Genomic DNA, 27,516 nt, shown 5'->3' with positions numbered 1-27,516 from the left:
CACGACATGAAAGGCGCTATATAAATGTAAGGATTATTATTACTGTATTATCAGTAGACACCATGCTCACTTTACAGATTTCTACCGCTTCGGTAAGTTAAAGTAGGGTCAAGACTTATAAATTACATGACTGCAGACTATTCTGTGAGGATTTAGACCCATCAGAATTTTTTGAATCCCGGGAACAACAACAATTTGCATTTATCTAGCATTTTTCATGTCAGGAACAAATCCCAAGGCGTTGGATAGTGAAGGATTTGCACCCGAGCTGGGGGCTGGAATCGAGGGGTGAAGGGCAGGGAGGATGGGGGTGGGTAAGGTGACTGAACTGGCGGTTGAAGAGGAATGTCTTAAAATGGGCCTTAAATGAGGCAAGAAAGGGGACAAGGCAAAAAAGAGGCCATCATTGCCAGAGACAATCAACACATGTTGCCTACAATGGCAACCGTTGCCTGTGTTAGACCATTCATGTCTCAGTTTGGTTGGGATACTCTTCAGCGCAATGTCACACCTTCTCCTTGCCCCGTTGCTTGGCGTTCGACCCCACACCTGTGAAGCTCTGAGAGACGTTATCCTCCACGAAGGGCGCTGTATAAATAAATTGAACTCGGTGTGAGCAATTTCACCTCCCTTTTCATTTGCCTTTGGCAAAGCCAGTTTTAAAGGAAATGGCTTCCTGCCTCCAGTCTATTTTCGCCGCATTGTAAATTAACTCACACTGAGCACAGTCGAGCAAAATAGCCAAAGAGTTATTCCGTTGTGCCGTCTGACAGGACAGATGGCATGGTGGAAAGTGACACACAAAAGGCAGACTGCTGTACTTTGCTTTAGTAAAATCTTCAGTCTTGTGGTTTTGACAATCTCTTCATCAATTTGCTGACTGTTCAATTCACTTTGATGCAGCAAATCGGCGTTTACCGCAATAATCACTAATTATTATTTATAATTGTTTCATAATTTCAAAAAGCATTTACTATTATTATTATCAGCATTATTGTAGATAAGCTTCTTAAAAAAAACCTTTAAAAAAATGATACGCTCAGCAAACAGTAGTGACAAAGCACTAAAATATTCTCCCAGTGTCCTGACCATCAAACCGGTCATTCACATCATGGCTGTTTGCAGCACGTTACTGTGTCAAATTATAACTGCCGCTACAAAATACACAGTCACTATACTTTACAGCGTATGCTGCGAAGCGCTTTTTTAATGGCCTCCTGACGTGAAAAACGCTGTATCAAATGCAATCGTGGGCATAATGGTCTCCCAGGCGAAAAGCAAATGGGATATGGGGTGCATGTGTTAATGTACCCCTATATGTACTGCTTGTTAAAATCATCAATGAGGATAAATGAGGCCGAAAGGTCTCAGTGCTGGGTGCACGATCATAAGCAGATCGTGCTCATTAAAATCCAGGGAGATAAATGTCTTTAGGTAACGTTCTCAGTTTCACACATCCAATCTTGGTTGATAGCCATTGATCATCACAGATGTGTTTCTTTGAGGCCACTTATTAAGCGCCGGCAATTGCGTTGCTGGTGAGTGAGGTTTTTTTCTGAGAGCGGGCTCGGTGCTGTGTGAATTTGGAGCAGTCTTAAGAGGAAGCGACAGCGCATTTCAGGGGGAACATCACATTCGTGAAAGATTCAATGCATCAACCGAGACTCTTGTCTTGTCAAAGGTGCTGAGATGAACTTCTCAGAGCTTGCTCAGTGATGGCTGTCAGTCAGACACACGGACAATGAGTTTAAGTCGTTCTGAGCTGGATCCTAACATGAAATGCTGAGATGAACTGACCAAAGTAAGTGTTGATGGTACCCACTGATCCAAGGAGGAGAAATGGCTTTGAGAGTTACAGGTAAAACAATCTTCCAAGTGACCACCTCCCGAGGCTGCAAAAATATAACGTGACCATAAGCGAACAGTAACACTGACTGATCCAGAAATGGTTAGTGTAGTAGCAGCCTAGCACAGTCGATAGCACTCTCGCCTCTGAGTCAGAAGGTTGTAGATTCAAGCCCTACGTCAGGACTTTGAGCTCACAGTCTAGGCTGATACTCCAGTCCAGTGCTGGGGGTGTGATGCTTTGTCAGAGGTGCTGTCTTTTGGATTAAATGTTAAACCGAGGTCTGGCCTGTGCAAGTGGATGTTAAAAATCCAATAGCGCTATTTGAAGAGAAGGGAGTTTCTCTGTTCCGGTGTCTTGGCCAACAATCTCCTAAATAAATTCAATCATTCACTTTAAAGTTGTTTGCGGAGCATTGCTGTGTGCAGAATTGCTGCCGCATTTGCCCATAAAATACACAGCCATTACACAGTAATCCCCGTGAAGTGTTTTGAGGCTTGTTTGGAGTATAAACACCGGCACGTGACTAGTTGGGCCAAACAGCCAGTTCCTGTAACTCTCTGTAAACCTGAATATATATATAGAGAGAGAGAGCCTTATCATGTCAATGTCAAAGAGCTTGACAGGTAATGACTGTCATGTATTAGGGATGGTTTCTTGGAGGCAAGCACAGGTTCCAGTCAGCCTTCCAGTGGGCAATTGTAAGTTTCCTGCTGATTCGCTGGGTTAGTGGTCCCAGACTCCACACCGCAAAGCAGCTGTTTGCTAGTGTGTATGTTGGACTCCCACAGAGTGAGTACAACCAGACCATCTGTGGGTGGAAGTTAGTCAAGTGCTGCCCTGCCACGCAAGAGAGAGAGAGACAGAACGAGAAAGAGAACGAGAGAGAGACAGAGAGAGACAGAAAATGAGGGAGAGCGGGAAAATGCGAGCGAGACAGATAGATGTAGAGATAAGAGAGAAATAGAGAGGTAGATAGAAAGATATATATACAGAGAGAGAGAGAATGAAGTAGATAGAGAGACAAAGAGAAAGATATATATAGAGAGAGAGAGAGAGAGAGAGACAGCGAGAGAATCAGGACCTGAATGAACTATCACACATGTGAATTATTGGTCAAGAGGAAGGCTGGAACCCTATGATGAGTGTCACTGATAACGGTGGTGCAGAGAGGAGCTGTAGAGGGCAAGGAGTGACTGTAACTTGGAAACATGTTTTACAGGGAACAACCTGACATGTTGAACACATGCAGCGTGGTTCAGCCATCCACCTCTCTGGGAGGGTTGGTCACTGGCAGCAGAACTCAAGCATCTAAAACGTTGGGAGGCACTGATGTGTTTTGCCAACTTTGCAGAGAACCAAGCAAGCTTTCTCAGAGCCGGGGCTGGTTTGGTCAACAGCAACAACAACTTGTATTCACGCAGCACACTTCACGTGGGGTAGCCATTTTGGAGAGCTTAGTTGAGGAGTTGGGGAGCGGAGGGCATGAGGGACAAGCAGGAGGCCGGAGCCAGCCAAGCCGAGTTGGTGGGTAGTGGAGTGGGGTAGGTCGGAGAGGCAGAGAGGTTCCAGGGATCTTGGGGATCTTGAAGTCAATCCGTTCTGTGATAGGGCAATGTGACGGAGGTGGAGGAAAGCGGTTCTGATCAGGGACCGGATGTGGGGGAGGAAGGACAGATGGGGATCAAACCTGACGCCTAGGTCATGTATCGGTTCAGTAAGTCTTAAGGGTAGGCCAGGGAGGTTGAGGTCAGAGCCACAGGAGAGGAGATGTTGACAGGAACCAGCAGTGGGTTTGACGCTGAGCAAGGAGGGAATGGAGGTGACCATAGCCGCAATTGAAGAGGTTGGTTTTAAGGTGGAATTTAAAGCTGGATAGAGAGGAAGGCTTCTGGAACTTGGAATTGTAATGGCTAAAGGCTTGGACTCCGATGGTGGTGCGGAGCGGGTTGGGCTGTGCCAGCCCTGAGGGTAGAGCAGTGCGGCGTGAGAAGGTCAACAACATCAACATAATGCCCAAACACTTTCCCAACTATCCCAAAGTCGTAGCCTGCCTGAGGTTCGAATATCCAATCTAAATTTCTAATCCAGTGGTTCACTTCACAACTGTTTTTTGTGTTATTACCCCAGGAAAGCGATCCTCCAATCGATTAGTAGCTGGGTTCCTACTTACTGCTGGGTAAACAGAGGGGCGTGGAGTAAGGAAACTTGCCTAAGGTTTCGCCCTGCCTGGGAATCGAACTCGAGTCCTCTCGCCTGCGAGGCGAGTGTGCTAACCATTACGCTATGGACTCCACATTGATAACCTTAAACAAGAGCAATTCCATGAGATTTGTTTTACATGAGTCACCGCTCAGGAAAAGATCAGCTTCCACGATGGTTTTACTCCGTCTGTACTCAGACTCCAGCAGAGAAGCTGACATGGAAATTACTGACTTGGTTTCCATTATCCTACTAGAAATTGAGCGCTGATGTGGACACAGTTTGCAGATTACTTTGCTAGCAATGGAGGGCTATAGAACCTTGCTTATTTTCTATAGTAATGACTTATTACTTTAAAAGGCTCCTGTCTGATGTTGACATGTGTTTTGGTTCATATCACTGAAGTGACGTCCAGTGCTGGCAGTCTGTTAGTGTGCATTCAGGCAAACCTGTGTAGAAGCAAATAGTTATGTAATAATAATAATCGTAAGTATACTTATCACATCGGGAGGGCATCCAAAAATGCTTCACAGGATTTGCTGTTAAGTGTGGTGACTGTATTTTATTGGAGAATGTGGCAGACAATTTGCACATGGCAATGTCCCACTAACAGCTGTGAATTGAATGACCAGTTTTATCTGGGGGATTGTTAGACAGGATACTGTGAGAGAAAAACTCCCTTCTATTAAGTGTCATTGCATCTTTAATGTCAACTTAGGCAGACAGATGGGACCTTGGTTTAATGTCTCATCTGAAGGACGGGATGTCTAACATTGCCTCGCACCCCCAACACTGGTCTGGAACATCAGCCTAGACTGGAAAGTGGGATCTCTTATCAATAAGGATGTCAAAACAATATTACATATTCTTATAATGTGTTGTAGACTGTCTAATCCAGCTAAATGTTCAAACACTTTGCATGGCCTTCTGCTCTGCTGCCCCCATTCTGACCTGAACCAAACTCCATACCCACATCCCACCAGTTCTGGCCAGGCTCCACTGGCTCCCCATCACCGAACGGATCGATTTGAAAGATCTTCACACTCTCGTGTTCAAATCCATTCACTCCCTGGCACTTCCCTACCTCTCCAACCTCCTCACTCATCCAATCCACCACCTGGCACCTCCGCTCGACTGGCACCAGCCTCCTGCTCGCCCCTCACACCCTCCGCCCCACCATCGGAGGTCGCGCTTTCAGCCACTATGCCCCAAAACTGTGGAACACTCTCCCTCAATACCTTCGCCTTGCCCCCTCTCTCCCCTATTTCAAGTCCTGCCTGAAGACTTTCCTGTTCGACCGTGTTTACAGACACCTCCCCCCCAGCTCGGAGTCAGGCTCTGCCACTGTTAAGCGCTCTGAGACACTACCCTGTGTGGAGGGCGCTATATAAGTGCAAGTTGTTGTTGGTCATTGCAATGCAAAAAATCCATCTCAGCAAACAAATCAACCACTTCCCCTCTTTAACGATACAAAAATCAGAATTAAGTTGGGGTGGAAGGCAACATTTGCATTGTTCCCTAAAATGTTTGTCATGCTGGTTAAGATGAGGAACATGTTAAGGAATACTCCAAATTCCTTCAAAAGACTGGCGGGGGATACAGGTTCTTATTTGAGGCTGAATTGAAACTAAGTCTAGGTGGAATTTCAGGCAGATTTGCCTCAAGGGACTCATTAAAGATCTGCAGCTCTCCAGAAAACACTAATGGAGTTGGAGCAAAGTGTAAGTTGAACAGGCCTGGTGGCTGTGCTCGGAGCAGATTTAATGCAAGGTTCTCCTCCTCTGTGGCTTTACTCATTGCTCTGTGCTGGTTACTTTACAATTGTGAATTATTTATTTATTTAACAAAGTTATTGAAATGGGAACATGATTCAGAGCTTTGGATTGATCCTGCGTAACTGGGTAGACCTCAATGGGGGAGCACATCTGAGATTACTGTGATAAAAGTCTCTCTCTCTCTCTCTCTAATGACTACCAATATCTTACATGAATTGGGTTTGGACAATCAGAACCATAGGCACAAGCCTGCAGCACAGAACATGCACTTTAATTGACATCTCAGTGATGCTGTGACTAGACCTGCTGAGGTGTAAGGAAAAGCCTGTTATACTGGCTGGTGTGAGGCCAGATTTGGGAACAAATTCGAACCAGGTCCAGGTTGTCTATTGATGTAGGATTTCCGAGCGTCCAGAATTTGATACATTTCTTAAACTCGGGTTAGATTTTGAAGCCCGTTTTCTGTAAGTTTCTTTCGACAGTCTGCGGAAGAAAATGAATAGAGACATCAATAGAGACATTCTACAGGGTGAGTGACCAAAAAAGTCGTGATATCTACCCTATTATCTAAAAAAAACCAAAATATCATAATTTCTTTAAGACCTATTAGACTTTGTAATGGTATCATGACTTTTTGGTGACTGTATAGATCCCGACAGGATTTTAGTACCAATTGGAGAGAATTAGTGCCTTATTCTATATCTAACCCATGTGTTTGTTACTGATATTTCATTCCCTAGCACTAACCTCCTTCATTTAATAGGCACATTTCAAAACCCTCCCTCCCCCCCCACACACGCATAAACACTCAAGTGCTACACTATTAAATGTAATCACTGTTATTAACTATGTTATTTTACTAACATGAAGCCACTGAAGGTTTAAGTTTCTTCAGTAAAGAGTTTTGGCAAGCTGAGCTTTCTGCCAATGTTTTATAAGCCACTCGAAGGCTGTTTGTGGGATGTTGTTGTACACAAATTGACTGATGCGATCGCCCACAAAATACTCAGGGTCACATCGCTTTACAGTACAGTATATCCTGTGAAGCACTTTGAGACCTCTCAATAACGTGATAAGGCACTATATCAAATGTAATGATTATTATTATTATAAGAGACCTGAAATTTCGATGACTCTCAGTCTATGAAACCATTTAGTGTTGAAACTTCAGGTGGTGCAGAATTATAGAAAATCCTCACATCTGCGCTTAATTTTTAAGCGGTTTCGTTTTAAGAAAACGTTCCAAAGGAAGACTGAATTTGAGAATTTTCTGCAATTCCATCTGAAATTTCGTGATATACTCTCGCAGGCTAGGATTCTGAGATGGTGATTTCATTATTCAGCTGTTGAAGCCTGTTCATTTAACAGTTCAACCGAAAAGGCCAAGTCCCCTTTGTACAAAATGTCAGCCGTATATTAGTTTAACATTTAGAGCTCTGTTCCTTTTTGAATTGGACTTTGATTAGCTCTCGGTCTTACGCCACAAATAAAAAGCAATTCAATTTATTTAACAATTGCCTTGAACTTTGAAAAAAAAATGCTTTTTTTCTTTCAGTAACAATGTTCATTTATAACATTCAGCTCCGGGAACTAGAACTCTCACATCTGAGTCCGAAGATTGTTGGTCGAAGCCCCAAGTCGGGAATTTGTACTCAAAAATCTACACTTACACCCCCGCCACTGTAGTGTTTCTGCAGTAAATCCTGTGAGGGATTTTGAGATGTCCTCGTGAATGAAAGGCACTAGATCAAACCAAGCATTATTATTGTTTTCATTAAACGTCAATGTTCATTAAGGAGCATTAATGAGGTCAATTGAACTGAGTGGCTCCAATCTGTTTCTCTTTATTCTAACCTTCCTTTGCACGCTCAAAGTTTAAATTGATATTACTGTTTCTTTGTTCCTCTGGACATTCTTCTCCTACTTATTCTTTCCCGTGATCGTGACGCTACATTTCCTCATTCCCATCAATCTTCGTCCTGCAACTGTCTGGCTAACTTCGAAAATGAGCCTCACCCAATGAAAGTTAATTAATAATTTAATTAAACTAATTGATAATAATCCTTGCATGTGATACAGTGCCTTTCACCTCAGGAGGACACCTCAAAGCTCTTCACGGGAAATACAATAGCCAATTTGCACACAGCAGTGTCCCACATACAGTCACGCACTGAGTGACCCATTTTATCTGGGGAATTGTTGGCCAGGACACAAGGAGAGAGAAATTCCCTTCTCTTTTCCAATAATGTCATGGGCTCCTTAATGTTCACTTGAACAGACAGACGGGACCTCGGTGTAACATCTCATCCGAACGACGGCACCTCCAACAATGCAGCACACCAGCACTGCATGGGAGTGACATGCAGCTGGTACTGAAAGGTGCAACACCATCATGATAACATTGTCCACATTCGTTCACTCAATCAGAGTTTTACATCGACCAATTGTTCAATAACAGCTTTCAAAAGGGAAAGAGTGGGGGTAGTGGGACTGATATGATAGCTCTTCCAAAGGGCCAGCACAGGCACGATGGGCTGAATGGCCTCCTTCTGTGCTTAAATAATTATATTCTATAATTCAATCAAAGCTGTTTCAGTGATAAAATCAGCTTGACTTTTTTTTGTAAAGGTAAATAAATTTACAAGGGTTATAATGATTTTTACAGAATGAGCAGGATTGAAAGATCAGAATCGAGATGTGACTTTTAATGGGAATATACAGCCTGATCCTTTTCACTACCATGAGAGACGAAAGCTCTAACGAGACGTGAGATGGTTTTTGAGATGAAGGGCTTTGCAATGGGATCTGTCACTTTACTTATTTAAGCAAATGTGCCTGAAAGGGATATAATAATATGAGAGCTGTTATCAGTTTAAAATAACAGCAGGAGTCAAATTAGTTCTGCTCTTTCCAGTGTGCTACACATTTAATCTGCTACAATAAACCCAGCCTTATTCTGGTGGCAGTAATGCAGCCTGATTCTGGGCAGTAACGCAACCTAGTTGTAAGCAGCAACAATGCAACATTTCTAAACCATTATTTCATGCTTGACTACAAAATACAACTTCATTGGGGAAGAGGCGAGGGAGGGCTGGGGGGGAAGGTGTGGGGGTTGTGCAAGTTTGCAAGTGCAGAACATCACTGTGCGGCCTGAGATTCCAGCTAGTCTTAGCCCGCGAGACCGTTTATCTTCAATTTTTAATCACGACAGGTTCTTGAAATGGGTTTTAATTTGGAAGCCGATCTCTGTTCAGGAACCGCAGGAAAAGCGACTTCCACATCAAGACTGAGTTGAAGAATTTTACATAATTTTGCGCGATGATAACTTTTAAGAAAGAACATCTTACAGGCTACAGCACTTACCCCGGAGCTTCAAAGGCCTGCAGGACCTTAAAAGTTAAGATTGCGCAGAATTTTTAAAAAAATTCTTAGACGTATATTCCCTGCGGTGTTGTGTGGAGTGAAAAGAAATGCAATGTGTTTTACCAGAGTTTACAATAATTGCCCTGGGATAAACTCAGTTAATACATTATTTCCTGAAGGGTTTTGAGCGCCTTGTTTTTATCATAATGGATTGTCAAAAAAAAACTGTTCCCCTAGGGCCGTCTGCCTGTGTATTTGGCTTACAGCATCCACTCGCTTTATATTCACAATAAAAATCAATATTTAATTTTTTGACATTTTAAAAAATATTCACGCAGGATGTGAATTTCTGTCCTGAGCCTGCGAACACATTCTGCATTCTCACTCCCTAAGCAGAAAGCAGTTCCTCCTAAATGCCCTTTTACATAATCATAGTTAAATTATTACATGATAATAATTATTATTATAATTTTTACATCAACCCCAGTTCAGGTGCCAAGTCTTGATTGTTAAGCACCTTGGGACGTGCTCCGAATGTGAAAGGCGCTGTATAACTATAAATTTGTATTGTAATAATATTCCTTGTCTTTGATATGGTGCTTTATCACATCGTTGAGACATTTCAAAACACTTCACAGGATTTACTGCAATATGTTGTGACTATGTATTTCACAGGCGTATGCGCCCGCCAATTTGTGAACAGAATGTCCCACAAACAGTATGCAGTTCCTGAGTGGGTCCGCAGTGCTCCAGGGCACTACTGATGACAGCACAGCCCAGCCTGGCTCAACGGCAGGACTTGGAAGGGCAGGCTAGTCATTCGGGGCAGGGAGGTATCCCATTCAGCTCCTGTTAACCGTGCAAGATGAAGCCCTAACCGGTAGGGTGGCCCTAACTGGACAAGCAGCAGGAGAGCTTGCCAGAGAATGCTATCAACAGAATAATAATAATCCTTGCATTTGATATACCACCTTATCACGTTGTGGAGAGATGCCAAAGCGTTTCACAGAATAGATTGTAAAGTGGATTATGATTGTGGTGTGATGTTAGAGCAATGTTAGCCCAGATGCCTTGCTGTAGCGTCTTTATGCTGATTGTAATCGATGGCTATATATTCATTGAAGCTCATTAACCTCGCTCGTTGCTCTCCCCTTTTCACAGGATCTGAAATCCACCTTCTTCCAGTTTGGTGCCTCCATCCAGCAGCAGGTTATGGTGATGCTGAACATCATGGAGGAGTATGACTGGCACATCTTTTCCATTGTAACCAGCACCTTCCCGGGCTACGGCGAGTTTATTAGTATCTTGAAAAACACAGTGGAGAACAGCTTTGTTGGCTGGGAGCTGGTCAACACCATCACAGTCGATGCCACCGAAGGCGACTCAAAGGCTCAGATCCAACTGAAGAAGATTCAGTCTTCAGTCATTCTCTTGTACTGCGCCAAAGATGAAGCTGTCTTCATTCTGGAGGAAGCTCGCTCTCTGGGCCTCACTGACTACGGTTTTGTCTGGATTGTGCCCAGCCTGGTCACCGGCAACACGGAGATCATTCCCAGTGAATTCCCGGCCGGGATAATCTCGGTCTCCTACGACGAGTGGGACTACTTGCTTCAGGAGAGAGTGCGTGATGGTCTGGGGATAATAACGACCGCTGCTTCCGCAATGATGGACGAATACGGCTACATTCCTGAAGCCAAAACCAGCTGCTACGGGCAACTGGAAACGAATGTTCTTCCTTTTAACAGCATCCACAGGTGAGCCACCTCAGTTTCCTACCCGTGTGCTTCACAGTGCACTTCAAATCTACCAGTGTGTTCACATCCCTGTTAACCCCATTTATTTATTATTCATTTCTACAGCGCACTGACCAACAAATGCGACATGTCTAAGAATGATGACCATTGTGTTTAGAAGTAGTTATTCAGTACAAGTGTTTACCTGTATTTAGGTGTCCAGAGGATCTGTGTGAGTGAGTAAGTGAGTGAGGGAGGGAGGGAGGGAGGGAGGGAGCGAGCGCCATCATTTTTACGGCAGATAAAGATCCGTCACCACGTTCGGTGCCACATCTTCTGTTACGTGGATGGAGTCGGTGAGGAGGAAGTTACTGGTGTCAGACATTGTTACACTCCGCTCATCTGCAATGGAAACTAAACATTCATTGTAAGAAAAACGCAAGGGTATGGGCGGCAGGGGGGGGGAAGTTGGGTTGGGGTAACAGGACTTTGTGAACACCTTGTACATCATAGTGATCAGCAACTCTGGCCTCCACGTCGGGTTCTCTGACTCACAGTCCAGACTGACGCTCCAGTGTAGCCTGTCTTAATTTGGAAGCCGGTCAAAATTAAAATATGCTGCTCTTCCCCACACCGACCTTGAGGAAAATAATAGATCTATATTGATGAAGTTAAGGATATCAGTTTGTTTTGGATAGCTATGGCCCTGTGGTGGGGTCTAACCTCTCTCATTGTTTGCTGGTCTTTGGAAGAGGAGTGGATTCTCATGTCTGCTTTCTGGTGTGACCGGCAACAAAGGCAAATAGTTCATCCTTCACAGAACACATGTCATTGTGTCTCAGTCTGGCTTAGCTGGTTACATCAACCCCCTTGGAGACCCTGTTCTGCTACCTCCCCCCCCCATACCCCAGGAGTCTCCCTCCAGCTCACCCCCGCCACCACCAAGGAGACCTCAAAATGTTCTCCCGGCATCTTTGCCAGTGGTGTTGATCACAAAGCCTGGGAGAAAGTGGTGGTGTCCTGTAGTGTAGTGCTTAGCATGTTTGCCTTGAATTCCTGGGCGGGGTGAAACCTTAGGCAAGTTTCCTTACTCCACACACCTCTGTTTACTTAGCAGTAAGCAGGTACCCGGTTGTTAGTAATTCGCAGATCTCTCTCCGGGGGTAATAATCCCTCCAAAATGTTTTTAAAAATTGGTCACTCAATCCACGGCTGTTTGTGGGTCACTGCTCTGCGCAATTGGCTGCCATGTTCGCCCACGAAATGCACAGTAAATCCTGTGAAGCGCTTTGAGACGTCTCAATGATGTGACAAGGCGCTGTATCAAATGTAAGGATTATTATTTTTATTAGGATTTAGTCCCAGGGAGTTTATTGGGGAGAGGAATCCCACCGGGTTTGAGTGATTCTGTTATCTCAGTATTTCAATGTCCAGAATTTTATTCTTAGACCCAGTAAAAACTGTAAGAATCCAACAAGTCTAAAGTTATACAGTTTCTGATCCAACGCCCCAGGAACTGGTGTGAAGGGATCAGCAGTGTGAGAGACCAGTAGTGCGAGGGGGCTAATAGTGAGAGGGGGCCAGTAGTGCGAGGTGCCTCTGTGCTCGCTGGAACATTACCATTTGCACAAGGAGTGTAGGGTGGGAATGGATCCAGGCTGCCGGGCTACAGGCCAGGTGAGCACTCTGTGCTGCAGCAGATGACACTGCCAGTCCTGCCCCCGCACTGTCACTCGCTCACTCTCACTGCCACATCCCAACGACTCTCTGTGTAAACACATTGCTGCTAATTTGCCCCCTTCACTCCTTTGCTAGAAGCTTGCAATCACACAGTCTAAGCTGACACTTCAGTGCAGAACGGGAGTGCATGTTGCATTGTCGGAGGTGTCGTCCTTCCGATGAGACGTTAAGCCGAGGTCCCGTCTGCACGTTTAGGTGGACATTAAAGATCTCTCGGTGCTATTCGAAAAGAGAAAGGAGTTTCTCTCTCCCGGTGTCCTGGCCGACAATCCTCCAGCTCGCTTCCTTTCCCAACAACCAGGGAGGACGATATCGCTTTAAGGAGCGACGAGCAGGCTGCCGGGTTTTGCTGGCCCTCGGAACGCACGCAGGGAATCGGGTGCAGCGCGTCACTCATGCAGTGAAACACTGGCCAAGATTTTGCAGTGATGTAATATTTAAGAGGCCTGTGCTGTGGTAATGAGTTGTGTACAGAGAGAGCCTGCTACTCGCTTTAGAGATCTGGGTTTCAGTGCCTGCTTTGTGATTCAGGTCGACTTGAAGGGGTTTCGCTGCTATCAGAAACGTGGAGTTTTTCTCCCTTCCTCATTTAAACCGATCAACCGCTCATCTCCTCGTTGGATGCAGCCGGTGATCTCAGCTACCGCGTTCGCCTGCATTGACGACCCTCCCTTCCTCTCCCCCCCAAACACTCCTGATCGATTACAGCGCCTCAAGAGGGTGATAGCTGGAAGGAGTGTGTAAATGCGAGCTGTCATTTAGATGTCATTGCTTTATTTCTTTTGATTCGTTTTTCAGATAAACCTGAGTGAGAAAACATAAATAACAACAATAATAATATGTGCATTTGATACAGCGCCTCATCACATCGTCAAGAGCGCTTCATAATATTTACTGTAAAGTATAGCGACCATGGTATTTTATAAGCGAACACAGCAGCCCATTTGTGCACAGCAACGTCCCACTGACAGCTACAGAGTGAACGGCTGATTACATGAGCAGTGTATTGCAGCCATGGTTGACTGGGCTGATGAAGGTTTGGGGGGTTGTTGCAGTCCGGGCATTCTGACAATCAGCAGTATGAGAGCGTGCGAGTGGAGCTGAGCTGCTGAGCGTTGCTGCCTAACTCTTCCCTCAACCCGCCATTCCAAGCCCGGCATCAATGTCGGGGGAGAGTTAATGCGTAACACCTTTGGCAGTGTGTCGCTGCATGGGGACATTCCATTTGAGACCAGTCACTGGGTGCAGGGAATCCTCCCACTCAGCTTCTGTTAAACCTGCAAGCCAAATCCCTACAGGGTAGGGTGGTCCTAGCTGGACAAGCAGCGGGAAAGCTTGCCAGACAGTGGTATCAATGGCAAGCTGTGTGGTTTTAGTTGGTTAGACTCTTAATAGTTACCCCAACGCATACTCTGGGGTCCCCAAGCCTTGGCTCTTGCCAACCTGCGCCTAATACCTTCCGGAATTATGTAAACAGGGAGCGTCCCTCCAGGGATAGAGAGAGCATTCCATTCCAACAATCTATCTCTGGGATTTCCACGTGTAGGTGGGATGCACGGAATTTTCAGTTTGGTTTGGATACTCTTAAGCACAGTGATGGGTTTCCGCACGTGTCAGACTCCCGGCTGACCCCATCCCAAAAAAGAGGTCATGATTCCCAGAGACAATCGATGCGTGTTGCGCCCAATGGAATTGTGGCCCTTCCCTGTGTTGGACCGTTCCAGTGGTGGAGCCCCTTTTGCCTGAGTAAGGAAATGCACAGAAGGAAAAGGAAAGGAAAAGTTGCGTGACCGCGATAACCATCTCGCGTTCCGCAGGTTACCCCCGCGATGGTCACTCTCCACTGAACATCTAGGCTCACGCATTTCACCGTCTGTCACGCATTTCGTTGCACCAACTCACACTTGAGAGGGGTGAGTTATTCTATCAAAGCCACACACATAACCACTAAGTGTGCTGTGACTATCAGAAGAGAGGAAAAAAAAGGGGGGGTTTTCTCTCCCGGTGTTGTCCTGGCCAAGAATCCTCCAGATAAAATCGAACATTCACTTCCTGTCCGTCTGTGGGTCGTTGCTGTGTGGAAATTGGCTGCTGCGTTTGCCTACGAAATACAGTTAATACATTATACATTAAATCCTATGAAGCACTTTGATGATATGATATGATATGATATAATAAGGTGCCGCGTCAAATGCAAACATTATTACGTCAAATGCAAACATTATTATAATCCACCTCTTTCTCTGTCTCCTGGAGGGGAGGTTGGGGCAAAGAGATGGAAGATTTGTAAATTCACCAAGTCACACAGGATGATATCTCTCATCAGTTGTGAATGAAGCCGTATCCCTGCTGAGAGTTACAGAGGCGATTCAACATCAATTATTATCATTTTACATTAAATTAATCTTCATTAGACTAATAATAATAATGATAATAATAATGCTTGCACTTTGTAAGCGCTTTTCATGTCAGGAGGACATCTCACAGCACGGCACAGGGTTTACTGTAAAGTGTGTAGTGACTGGGTATTTGTAGGCGAACGCGGCAGCCAATTTGCATACAGCATTGTCCTACAAATAGCCATGAAGTGAGCGATCGATTTATCTGGAGGACTGTTGGGAGAGAGAAACTCCCTTCTCTTTTTGAACAGTGGTAAGCCATCTTTAACGTCCACTTGAACAGGCAGACAGGGCCTCGGTTTAACGCTGCATTCGAAAGACGGTATCTCTTGACAATATAGCACTCTCCTGTCACTCACTGGAGCGTCAGCCTAGACCGTGAGCTCAAAATTTCTGATGTAAAGCTTAAACCGACAACCTTCAGACTCACGGGTGAGAGGACTACACACAGATGCAGACTGACACCTGTTATTCTCACTGCTCCAGGGCTATCTGCTGGCAGAAACCAGTTTTATCTAACAATTGACCTTCAGCCTCGACCACAAGGCTCTCATTTCTGTGTGGTTTGAGGTTTATGACGGTGAAATGTAAAACATAATTGTATTTTTTTTAACATATATTCAGAAATATTGGAGTCTAATGGGGTGTTCCTTGTGTCAATTAGCACAAGGAGGGGGTTGGAACACACCAAAGGTTTGACAGCTTTTTGTGGATCGACGCGTGGCCTCATTCCTGGTTCATAGCATTGGAATCGCCATAGGGTCCCTGCAAATAACATACATTACAATACAAGATTACATTTATAAAATGCCTTTCAGGTTGGGAGGACGATGAGCGGTGGGGGTGGGGGGAGTTGGGATCAGGGAGGATGGAGGGCAGAGAGGGTGGCCGAAGGCACGGTCGAAGAGGAGGGTCTTGATGTGTGTCTTGAAGGAGCCAAGGGAGACAGTGAGGTAAAGGGAATGTGGGATGGAGTTCCAGAAGGTGGGGGTAGAGAGGCTGAAGGTACGACTGCCAATGTTGTTGCGGGCTGGGCAGGGGACTTGGAGCAGGCCGGGATGATGGGTGACTGAGCCTAGTGCGGGAGAGGGCACGAGTTGCAGAATTCTGGATGATATGCATCTTGTGGCGGGAAGAGTTGGGAAGGCCGACAAGCAGGGTGTTAGCAAAGTCGAGCCTGGTGGTAATAAGGCATGTATGAGGGTTTCGGCAGTCTGAAGGGTGAGGCAGTGGTGGAGTCGGGCAATGTTGTGGAGGTGAGGGAAGGTAGAGCGGGTCATGGCACAGATTTGGGGGAGAAAGGACAGTTGACGCCCAGTTTCCTGACTGGCTTACTAAGGTGGAGTGTGCATCCATAGATGCTAATGCTGCCAGTGCCTGCGGTGCGGAGGTGCTGGGCGAGCCAATCAGGAGAGCCTCGATCTTGCAACCATAATATACATGCTCTTAACCTTAAATGTTAAGAAAGCAATGATCTCCGGCAATAAAAGTTCTTTGATTGCACAACACAATCAATAGTGCAACAAAATAAATAAAATCTGCTCAATAAAACCCTAAAAAAGTCACAGGGCCTTTATTTATAAATAGCTGTGTCTCAAATAGATTGTAAACCAAGAGCTAGTCCCAGTCTATACATACTATTTTCAATTGATTTATTAATGGGAAGAAACTGACAGCTGTTAAATCTTTAACATTGGGCTTCTATCCCAACCCTTCCTTGTTTGAGCTTCGTCACCTCATCTTAAACCTGGAATAATTCTCGCTCACATTAATAGTCTGAACCGTCATAATATGAGTGCCACAAGTGCATTTCATTCACAATATCGCACGATTGATTTTGATCTCATCCCTCCCTATAACACCCACCCTTCCGTCCCCCCATCACATCATCAAGCTACTTTTTAAATGAGTCCCAGTGTCCTCGCCTCAACCACCCTTAATAATAATAATAATAATAATAATCCTTGTATATGATAGAGTGCCTTTTCACAGTGTGGATATATATCAAATCGCAACCCAGGATTTTCTGTGAATTGGAGCGACTGTGTATTTTATAGAGTAATTCATTTTTTTCAGTTAAATGTCTCACCTGAAGTACGGCACCTCGGTGACAATGCAGTGCTTCCCCAGCCCTGCACTGGAACGGCTCGACTGGACTGTGAGGTCAAAGCCTCTTTCCCTGGTAACCCAATCCCAGTCGTAAATTGTGTTAATAAATACTCCCTGGTGACTGTCCTCATGTCATCTTGAGGCTGAACCTGTGCCCTTGTTGGTCTGTTCTGGGTTCACTTCCACAGTCCCGTTGAAGATCTTGTGTACGACAACAAATTTAGAGTGTTTGGCAGCAACATGAAAGGTCATCGCAATTATGGGTGTTTCAAAGCAGGGATTATCATTAATAAAAGAGCTTCTGAGCTGACTGCACTTCCCTATTTACAATGTCGATGAATCGATTTGAATGGTTCCCGAGGTAGAGCACAAAATAAATAAAATAATAATTTTTAAAAAAATAGCACCTTTTATTGTCGCCACATTAATTGTTCGTACCCGTGCCAGCGCGGAGTTTTAATAATAAACCTTTCATTGGATATAGCGCCTCATCATCTCGTTTCATAGGACGTACTGTAAAGACTGTGTATTTTGTGGGTGAAACACAGTCGCCAATTGTGCCAAGGCTGACACACAGTTATTAAAATACCGTTAATTATTTTTCAGGGCCTGAGAAGCTTCGAGTGGAGTGGTTTATAGTGTCCGGTCTGGCGTTAGTTAGCAATGTTTCTGTGCTCTCACTGACCGCACGCTGATCTCTGCTGCTCTCCAGGTTTATGATGAACATTTCCTGGGACGGGCGAGATCTCTCCTTCACCCGTGATGGTTATCAGGCCAACCCCAAGCTCGTGGTCATCGTCTTGAACAAAGAACGCACCTGGGAAAAGGTTGGTGAAGCAGTCTGTTCCTCCCTGCCCGCAACCCCTGCGCACACACACAACTTCCCCTTTCGTTGAGACGTCACAAAGCGCTTCACAGTATATACCGTAAAGCGAATTGACTGCATTTTGTGAGTGAACTCGGCAGCCAGTTTGCTCACAGCAATGTCCCACAAACGAACATCAGGACACTGGGAGACAGAAACTCACCATTCTGGATAACTCGTCACTGAGCCTTTGCTCCCTGGAGCGATGAGTTATCAGGAGTTTACTGTATTGTCATGGGATCTTTAACCTCAACCTTAGTCAAAGGACGGCAGCTCTGACAGGGCAGCGCTCCCCCCCCGAGCAGGCGAATCTCAACAATGGGATACCATTTCTCTAAAGCACAGAGCTCGCTCAGTGAGAGCGCCATCGAAACACTTGCATCAAACAAAAAAACACTTTCCGCTCTCCACGTTCAGTTATTTATCAATCCTGAGGCTGATTGCTGTCAGCCTCACTTGTGGGTGATGTCAAGGCCATTGCTTCTTATATAATTAACCAATACAATGCAACACAATTTACATTTATATAGCGCCTCTCACATCAGGGAGACATCTCAAAGCTCAAACCAAGTGAAGCGATTAAGCAAATGTGCTCAGATGAGTCAGACAGCTCTTGTAAGAGTCATTTCTGTTTATGTTTATTTCACAACATTGGGAAAATAAGTGGATTTAATAGGCTGTTTTCACTTGTGGATGAGCCCAAAACAAGAGGACACAAATATGAACCAGCCAGTCACAGATATAATAATAATAATAATCCTTGCATTTGATATAGTGTCTTATCACGTCTTCAAGACATCTCAAAGCCCTTCACGGAATATACTGTAAAGTGAATTGACTGTATATTTTGTGGGCGAAATGCAGCAGCCAATTGTGCACAGCAGTGTCCCACAGTCGTGGATTGAAATTACCGATTCATTATTATTATTTTTTTGAAGGGATTATTACCCCTGGAAAAGCAATTGACTAAAGCCTGGGTTCTTACTTACTGCTAGGTAAGCAGAGACGTATGGAATAAGGAAACTTGCCCAGTGTTTCGCCCTGCCGGGAATCAAACCCAGGTCTCTCGCTTGTGAGGCGAGTGCTCTAACCACTGAGCTACAGGACTCTTGAATAGGGCGTTCAGGAGGCTCGACAGACATATGTGAGATTATACATTTTGGGAAGAAGAACATGGAGAACAAGTATATGTTGGGGTGGTAAAATATTAAAAGGAATGGAAGAGCAGGGGAACTTGGCGTCACCTGATAGAGGTCTTTAAAATGATGAGGGGTTTGATAGTCAATAGAGAGAAACTATTTCCACTGGCTGGTAATTCAGTAGCTAGAGGGTATTAATTTAAGATAGTAAAACGAGCAAATGGGGAGGTTACGGGAAATGTTTTCTTACACAGAATGGTTAGGACATGGAATGGCCTGAAGGATAGACTGAAAGGATTGCTCTTGAGGGAGCTGGCACAGACACGATGGGCCAAATAAATTTTTATTTATTTTGTGCCATAAATTTCTACGTACCTAGAAAGTGGGAAAATGGGGGAGTGGGATTGATTTGGAAGCTCTTTTCAAAGAGCAGGCACAGACACGATGGGCCGAATGACCTCCTTTCTGTGCTGTATAATTCTACATGGGAGTGGGAGGAGTGGAGAACTTGTGTAGAGTATAAACACAGATATCGGACTGGTTGGGCCAAGTGACCTGTTTCTGTGCTATGTAATTGGATTTGGATGGACAAAATGGAAGGAAACTTTGTATTTATTATTAAATAATACCCGCAATTTGGATTTTAAACAATTGTTTCCCATATTACAGTTCAACAATCAATAGTTATACAGAGAGCATTGAAGCACTATCACGAGACGCCATAAATTAGTAGCAACCAAGTCTCAGAAGATGCTGCTGACTTGCTGCGTGTTCCCAGCGACTTCTGTTTTTATTTTAGAGGATAAGTATTGATCCCTAGGAGAGCAGCTGGGAGTCCGTCAGATCTGCATCAGATTGTTTTTGACTGAACTATCCATTTTCTGTGTAAAGCCCAGACTAATCAAGGAGTTCGAACACCCTTTGTGTTTAAAGCTCATAGGCCTGGTGCTTTAGGGAATGTTTACCAGCAGTTATCAGACCACCAAGTGTGCATGTGATGGATACCAACTAAAATATTTCCTTCCAAATGTTTTTTTTCCAATTCTCCTTATCAGAAGGCACATTCCTGGTAAACAGAGTCAAGGTCACGGTGTTTGTCAGTATGGTGTTCACATTTTATTTTAACTCTTTCCTTACAAAAGAATGGAAAGGAATGACAGTGCCCGATGTGGAAGGTGCCTGGTTGTTTAGTGTGAAATCAGAGTCACCGCAGTGACCATTCAGTCACTGGACCTTTGCTGTATGAATGTAGAAAAGCAAGGAAAGCTTTTGTTAGTGGTAATCTGATCAGACGGTGTCCAGCTGTAAGTCAACAAACTACCGAGAGACTATTGTGAGTGTGAATATCCTAGGGTCCGGAATGGAGTGTGCACTCTTGTGCCCGTTCCAGACATTGGGACTCCATCCCAGACACTGGAACTCCATCCCAGACACTGGAACTCCATCCCAGACACTGGAACTCCATCCCAGACACTGGAACTCCATCCCAGACACTGGAACTCCATCCCAGACACTGGAACTCCATCCCAGACACTGGAACTCCATCCCAGACACTGGAACTCCATCTCAGACACTGGAACTCCATCCCAGACACTGGAACTCCATCCCAGACACTGGAACTCCATCTCAGACACTGGAACTCCATCCCAGACACTGGAACTCCATCCCAGACACTGGAACTCCATCCCAGACACTGGAACTCCATCCCAGACACTGGAACTCCATCCCAGACACTGGAACTCCATCCCAGATACTGGAACTCCATCCCAGACACTGGAACTCCATCCCAGATACTGGAACTCCATCCCAGACACTGGAACTCCAGGCCAGTCACTGGAACTCCATTCACCACTGCTCACCTAAAGTACAGAGAACAGATTAGTGAGAGCCAAGGATTGGGGGTCCCCACAGTGTGCGTTGTGGGATAACCGTTGGAGAATAATCATCTTGCCCTTTGGAGCATTGTCATAGTCAATAGATTGTGCAAGACCTAAAGCCAGATTTGCAGATTATATACAGTAGAAGAGTTTCCAAGAGAGAATAAGATACTGTGTCAGATTTCTGTGTGTTCTTTTTAAGATTATCCATTTCAATAGCAGATACTGTCATAATAAAAAATAATCCTTTGATATTTGATACAGCGCCTTATCATGTTGTCAAGACATCTCGAAGCGCTTCACGGCATTTACTGTAAAGTGTAGTGACTGTGTACTTAGTAGGTGGACGCGACAGCCAATTTGCGCACAGCAACATTCCGCAAAGAGTGAGCATGTCAATTGGTATGTTTTTGAACACTGAGCTTAAGGCTATTATTTGGCATAGTTTCATCCCTTCGTCTCTCCCAGAACTTGATTCTGTTTCACAGCAGAGTTGCAGCAAAGCGACAGTTCTGGATCGGTGAGTGCCCATCTGGTTCTGGTTCCTGACATTAACTGTGCGCTCACGGCAGGCAGGAACTGATGTTGGAGACAACCATTTTGTTACATTATGCCTGATTATAGGGAAACAAATCCATAATGTCCGTTACAAATGGGGAGCGATTATATAAAGTAAGAAGGAATTTGGGGGCAGAGGGCTGAAGAGAGAGGAAATAGACCTTCTGACCATCAGATTTCCGAACCAGTTGAACAGATCGTAGGAGGAAGGAAGGTTTTGCTGTAAGAAAGCAGAGAGACAAGTTATATTCAGTGTCTGTGGACACACTCAGGCGGCTCCGTTTATTACTGCACCAAGTGCCATATCCTCTCGATTGAAGGTGACAGAGTGAGGCAGAGCATGAGAGAGAATTACATACAAGGTTGAGATGCTCAGAGCACAGCACAGAAGCCCTTCACTACCACTATCCTCTGGCGGGCCCTGGGGATGCTGCCTGTAAAATGGGACACTTTGTTAGAATTAGGATCCTCAAGCTGAATCTTGAAAGTCCATTTTTATGCTCTCTGCTCTCTGTCCAAGATCCGTGAGTGAAAATCACTGTGTGGCGTGGAGGAAAGCTTTGACGATTCACTCTAATAGCCGGGGCTTGAGACTGTATTCTTTATACACGGCACGTTCGAACCGCTAACAGCAATGTTACATCTTGTAATAATAATAATACTCCTTGCATTTGATGTATCATAGAATCATAGAATTATACAGCAAAGAAAGAGGCCATTTGTCCCATCATGTCTGCCGGCTTTTTGAAAAAAGCTATCCAATTCAATCCCACTCCTCCACTCGCTCCCATAGCCCTGCAAACTTGTCCTCCCCAAATTATTATCTACTTGTCTCTTAAAAGCTGTTATCGAATCGGCTTCCACCAGCCTTTCAGGCAAACTGAGACTGATAGATTCTTGAAAAATAGAGGGATTAGGGGATATGGGGATAGGGCAGGTAATCAGAGTTAGGTGAGAAGATCAGCCATGATCTTATTGAATGGCGGAGCAGGCACGAAGGGCCGAATGGCCTACTCCTGCTCCTAATTCTTATGTTCTTATGTTCTTATATAGTGCGTTATCATGTTGTTGAGACGTCTCAAAGCGCTTCACAGAATATATTATTAGGCGGATTGACTGTTTATTTATGGGTGAACTGCGGCAGCCAATTGCACACAGCAGTGGTCCCACAAACAGCCGTGAATTGAGTGACCCAATTTTTTTGTGGAGGGCTTATTATCCTAGAAAGCGATTCACTAACCAACTAACAACCAGAATCCTACTTAATGCTAGGTAAACAGAGGTGTATGGAGTAAGGAAACTTGCCTAAGGTTTCGCTCTGCCCAGGAATCTCACCCGTGTCAACAACAACTTGCACTTATATAGTGCTCTCCATACAACTATGCTACAGGGCTTCACTACAGTGCCTTTCACGTTGGGAGGACATCTCGAAGGGTCACAGAGACAACTGAGAGCCTGAGCTGGAGGTGGGGGAGGGGAGAGCTGAGGAAAGTAGGGGAGTGGGGGAAGGGGGGGTGGCAGGTGAGATGACCAAAAGCCCAGTCAAACAGGAAGGCCTTCAGTGCCTTAAAGGCAAGAAAGGAGGTGAACTCCAGGGAGTGGGGACGGGATGGCTGTAAACTTGTCCGCCGACACGTCAGGGAGGGTGGGTGGGGGTCATGGCGCAGGCCGGTGCTCGCTGAGGGTGGGAGAGTTGAAGGAGGTCACAGAGGCAGGTTGAGGGTGAGGCCCAGGAGGGGTTTGTGGATGAGCTTGGGGATCTTGGTGAGGAAGGGCAGCCGGTGGAGCCGGGTGAGGAGAGGCGGGGGTGACCCAGATTTTGTTCCAAATCAAAGTACAACTGGTGGGGTTTCCAAACCACCATTTTTACTGCGACTCCTTTGCCTTCTCACCACCCCAGTGCCTCGAAGCATTTCACGGGACATAATGTAAACCATTTACAATCATTGTGCGGAAATTGAGGTTTTAATTTTAAAAGTTGAAAGATACCTCAAATCAATTTGAGAAAAAGGAACGACGTTCAAAGTTATTTTGTTTTGTAATCAAGCACTGCCCACTGCCCCCTGCCCCCTGCCCACTGCCCACTGCCCCTTGCCCCCTGCCTCCTGGCCCCTGCCTCCTGCCCTCCACTCTCGGCACCCGGCCAGTCATCTCTGATGTGATTAAATGCTCGCTGGGCGCGCAAAGGAGCACTTCGGACCCAGTCAATAAAAGATTTACCTCTGGAAGCCAAGAGGAGGTCACGGCAAGTCTCTCTGAGACTCGGTGAATAATTCACAGCCATTTTATTAAAATATTGTATGAAATTCCATGTCTGCAAAAAAAAACGCAACTTCATCTAATTGGTGTGGAATGGGAAATCTTTGTGCTGTCAGTACGATGGCCTGTGTTACGGAATCCACTCCCTTGCAGAGTTATTGCTCCCAGCCACTGTGACAGAGAGAGTTACAACACATTCCAGCCTCACAAACCCGAATCATCTCTCCAGGTGGCTGTACTTGTGGGTAAGGAGACTTGCAGAAGGGTGATGTGAAGGCCTCAGAGAATAGTCTCCTCGTCCCCCGAGTCCTCCGCTCCTTCGGTCACTGTGCCCCGAGGCTCTGGAACTCCCTTCCTCACTCCCTTCGTCTCCCTCCCTCCCCATTTTCAGGTCTATGCTGAAGACCTTTCTTTTCGACTGCTTCTTTGGTCACCTTCCTCCCCCTCCCCCTGGCTCGGTCCCGGGATCCGTTACTGTAAAGCGCTCTGAGACGCCGTCCGGCGTGGAGGGCACGATATAAATCCAAGTTATTGTTGTTGTCGCTTCCCATCTCATATCGGCCTCAAAGCCATCTTCAGTCCAACACAGCTTCTCTCCAAAGATCTTTTGTAGGATTGAGACAATTAATGTATCATTATAAAACGTAGGCTGTTTCCATTCGTTGGTGAGCCCAAAACTAGAAGGCATAAAATCTAAGCTAGACACGAACAAATCTAACAGGGAGGTTCTGAGGAACCTCTTCACACTGAGGGTGCTGAGAATGTGGAACTCACTGCTGAAAGCTGTTGTTGAAGCAGAAAGCATCAACATATTTAAGAGGAAAATTGTCGCAGAACCTCCATTCTCTTTTCGAGTAGCACCATGGGATCTTTAACGTCCACCTGAACAGGCAGATTGGGCTTTGGTTTAATGTCTCTCCGAAGGATGGCACCTCTGACAATGCAGCACTCCCCCAGCACTGCAGTGGAGCATCAAACGAGATTGACTCAAATTATGGGGATTGACCCCACTCCCTTCTGATCCCGAGGCGAGCGAGTGAGTGAGTGAGTGACGGAGCCAGGCTGACACGTGTCATGAACAAACAGCTTGGCTGTTTTCTTCCACAAATTGATGTAAAACAGGCAAACGTTTCAGCAGAAGAGATAAGGCTGCCAGCAACACGGCTTTGTAACCTCAATCAGCCAAGTCTCAGCCCGTGAATATGTCATTGACAGGAGCGGAGAAAGAGCTTCAACTTAAACACGTCCGACGCTGATGGTGTGATTTACCTGTGAGTGGGGAGGGTGGTGGGGAGACTGGTGGAGATGCCATGGTTGTTAATCCGAGTTTAGGGTTTCATTCTCAAACCTCTCGTAAAGAACGCTGACAGGTATATACATGTGGAGTCCTGTAGCTCAGTGGTTAGAGCACTCGCTTTGCAAGCGAAAGACCTGGGTTCAATTCCAGGCAGAGGGCGAAACCTTGGGCAAGTTTTCTTACTCCACACAGAGCCTAATAATATTCCCTCCAAAACAAAACAATAATAAATTGGTCATTTTCAATCCACGACTGTTTGTGGGACATTGCTGTGCGCAATTGGCTGCCGCGTTTCGCCCACAAACATACAGTCAATTCACTTTACAGTCTATTCTGTGAAGCGCTTTGAGACGTCGAGAAGACGTGAAAAAACGCTATATCAAATGCAAGGATTATTATTATTATTACCTGTAAGAGCATCACTAAAGTGACTGTTCAATAAAGCTGAGAAAGGGACAGCTCACGCCCGCGAGAGAGAGAGAGAGAACGAGAGAGAGAGCAGGAGGGAAACATAGAGAGAGAGCCCGAGAGAAAGAGCACAAGAGAAAGTGAGAGCCCGAAAGAGAGAGAGTGCAAGATAGAGTGAGATGGAGTGAGAGAGCGAGAGCAAGTAGAGAGAGCATGAGAGTGCGAGGAAGAACAAGTGTGAAAGAGAGCGAGAAAGCAAAAGAGAACGAGAGAGAAAGAGAGAGAGCTCAGCATGTCCCTGTGACGTTCTTCAGCCTCAAAAATGGACGAGGCACCAGATGGAGTTTTATGTTTCCCCAAATAGATATCACCTCACTGCTGTGATGTGCTGGACCTCTCGCTCACTCACTCTCTAATTCGCTCTCTCTCTCTCTCTCCCTTGCTCTCTCGCTTTTTCTGTTTCTGTCTCTCAATCTCTTGCTCTCTCTCGCGCGCTCTCTTGCTCTTTTTTTCTGTTTCTCTCTCCCTCATGCAAAATGTGTACGTGTGAGAGAGAGTGAGAGAAAGAGAGAGGGCTGTGGCTGGCAATGGGGTGCACCTGTGAATTAGATGTTACTGATCTGACTTGACTGGCTTGAACCCTCTGGACTTGATCTTTCTTCCCTCCCCCCCATTGCTCCACTCCTGATTTTGTAATAGTTTGTTTCTCCTCTATGGCACTGTATGCCATCGTCACAGGAGACTAGGCAGCGGTATGGATCCACAGACCAGCTGGGATCTGCCGTAGATTTCTCCGCTGCCTTTCATCCCATTGTAATGGATCATTAATCCAACAGAGGTCACAGTCTTGCTCTCTGGAGATAAGCTGATTGAGAGGGGAACCTATGAAGGTGTTTAACACAATGAAATGACTCAATAAATGGATGTTAATAATTGGCTGTTTCCATTTGTTGGCGAGTCCACAACTCGTTTAAATATAAGCGAGTCAGTAATGAATCTAACAGGGTGTTTAGGAGGGACTTCACACAGAAGCTGATGAGAATGTGGACCTCACTGCTGGAAACTGTGGTTGAAGCAGAAAGGAATAACATATTTAAGATGCGAGGGAGAAGGGAATAGAGGATAATACGAGGGGTGGGGGCTCGTGTGGAGTATAAACACCTGCACTGACTAGTTGGGTCAATTGGCCTGTTTCAGTGCTGTAATTCTATTTAATCCATCAATCATACGATTTGTCTGGTTTGACCTTACAGTTCTACATTAATCGAGCCAACACTTGCCCAAAATAAAATTGGTCACTCACTTCACGGCTGTTTGTGGGATGTTGCTCTGTGCAAATTGGCAGCCGTGTTTGTTTAAAAGTTGAAAAATCACTTTTACCACTTCATGGTAAAATCGTATGAAGTGCTTTGGGACGTCCCAGCGAGGTAATAAGGTGCTGTATTGGGTGCTGCGAAGATTATTATTAACCTGTTGCTGGCTGAGGCACTATACTTGACCTGTTGGCAATACTGCGCAAAATTAGGCAACGATTGAATCGCAAATCAAAAGGGGATGTACGGTCAACTCCTGATAACTCGATCCTGGCTTAATTTGCCACTACCTCTTAAATCATCATGCTATCAATATCCCAGCCGCATTTATTTATGTATTTATACATATGCCTAACTCACCGGCAGGGATAACTCATCACTCAGCTCTTTTTCCTTGAAGCGATGGGCTATCAGGAGTTTACTGTATAATACAGCATTGCTGCATGTTTAACGAGGTGAAAGGCACTGTATGAATGTAAAATATAATTGCATTCCTTTTGTTGCACATACAACAACAACAACCACCACTTGCTCTTTAGCTTTCAGGGCCATTTCACACCCTGGGCTGAAAGTAGGAATTTGCAGTTAATCACTAATTTCACGGAATCACCTTTATTTAATGAAGAAATATGA

The 27,516-nt window shown here is 45.3% G+C and overlaps 1 protein-coding gene across 1 annotated transcript in view; it reads left to right on the top strand.

The window, feature by feature from the left end:
* grin2aa (glutamate receptor, ionotropic, N-methyl D-aspartate 2A, a) overlaps positions 1 to 27,516 on the top strand; it is a 103,975-nt gene that overhangs the window by 37,511 nt on the left and 38,948 nt on the right. Inside the window, exons 2-3 of the mRNA XM_007904908.2 lie at positions 10,348 to 10,940; positions 17,880 to 17,994. Of these exons, the coding sequence (XP_007903099.2) occupies positions 10,348 to 10,940; positions 17,880 to 17,994 (708 nt within the window). The remainder of the gene's footprint in view (positions 1 to 10,347; positions 10,941 to 17,879; positions 17,995 to 27,516) is intronic.

Source organism: Callorhinchus milii, unplaced genomic scaffold (genome assembly GCF_018977255.1).
Source record: "Callorhinchus milii isolate IMCB2004 unplaced genomic scaffold, IMCB_Cmil_1.0 Scaffold16, whole genome shotgun sequence".
NCBI lineage: Eukaryota > Metazoa > Chordata > Chondrichthyes > Chimaeriformes > Callorhinchidae > Callorhinchus > Callorhinchus milii.
Note: the sequence above shows the minus strand (reverse complement) of the source record. Positions and strands in the feature narration are given on the sequence as shown.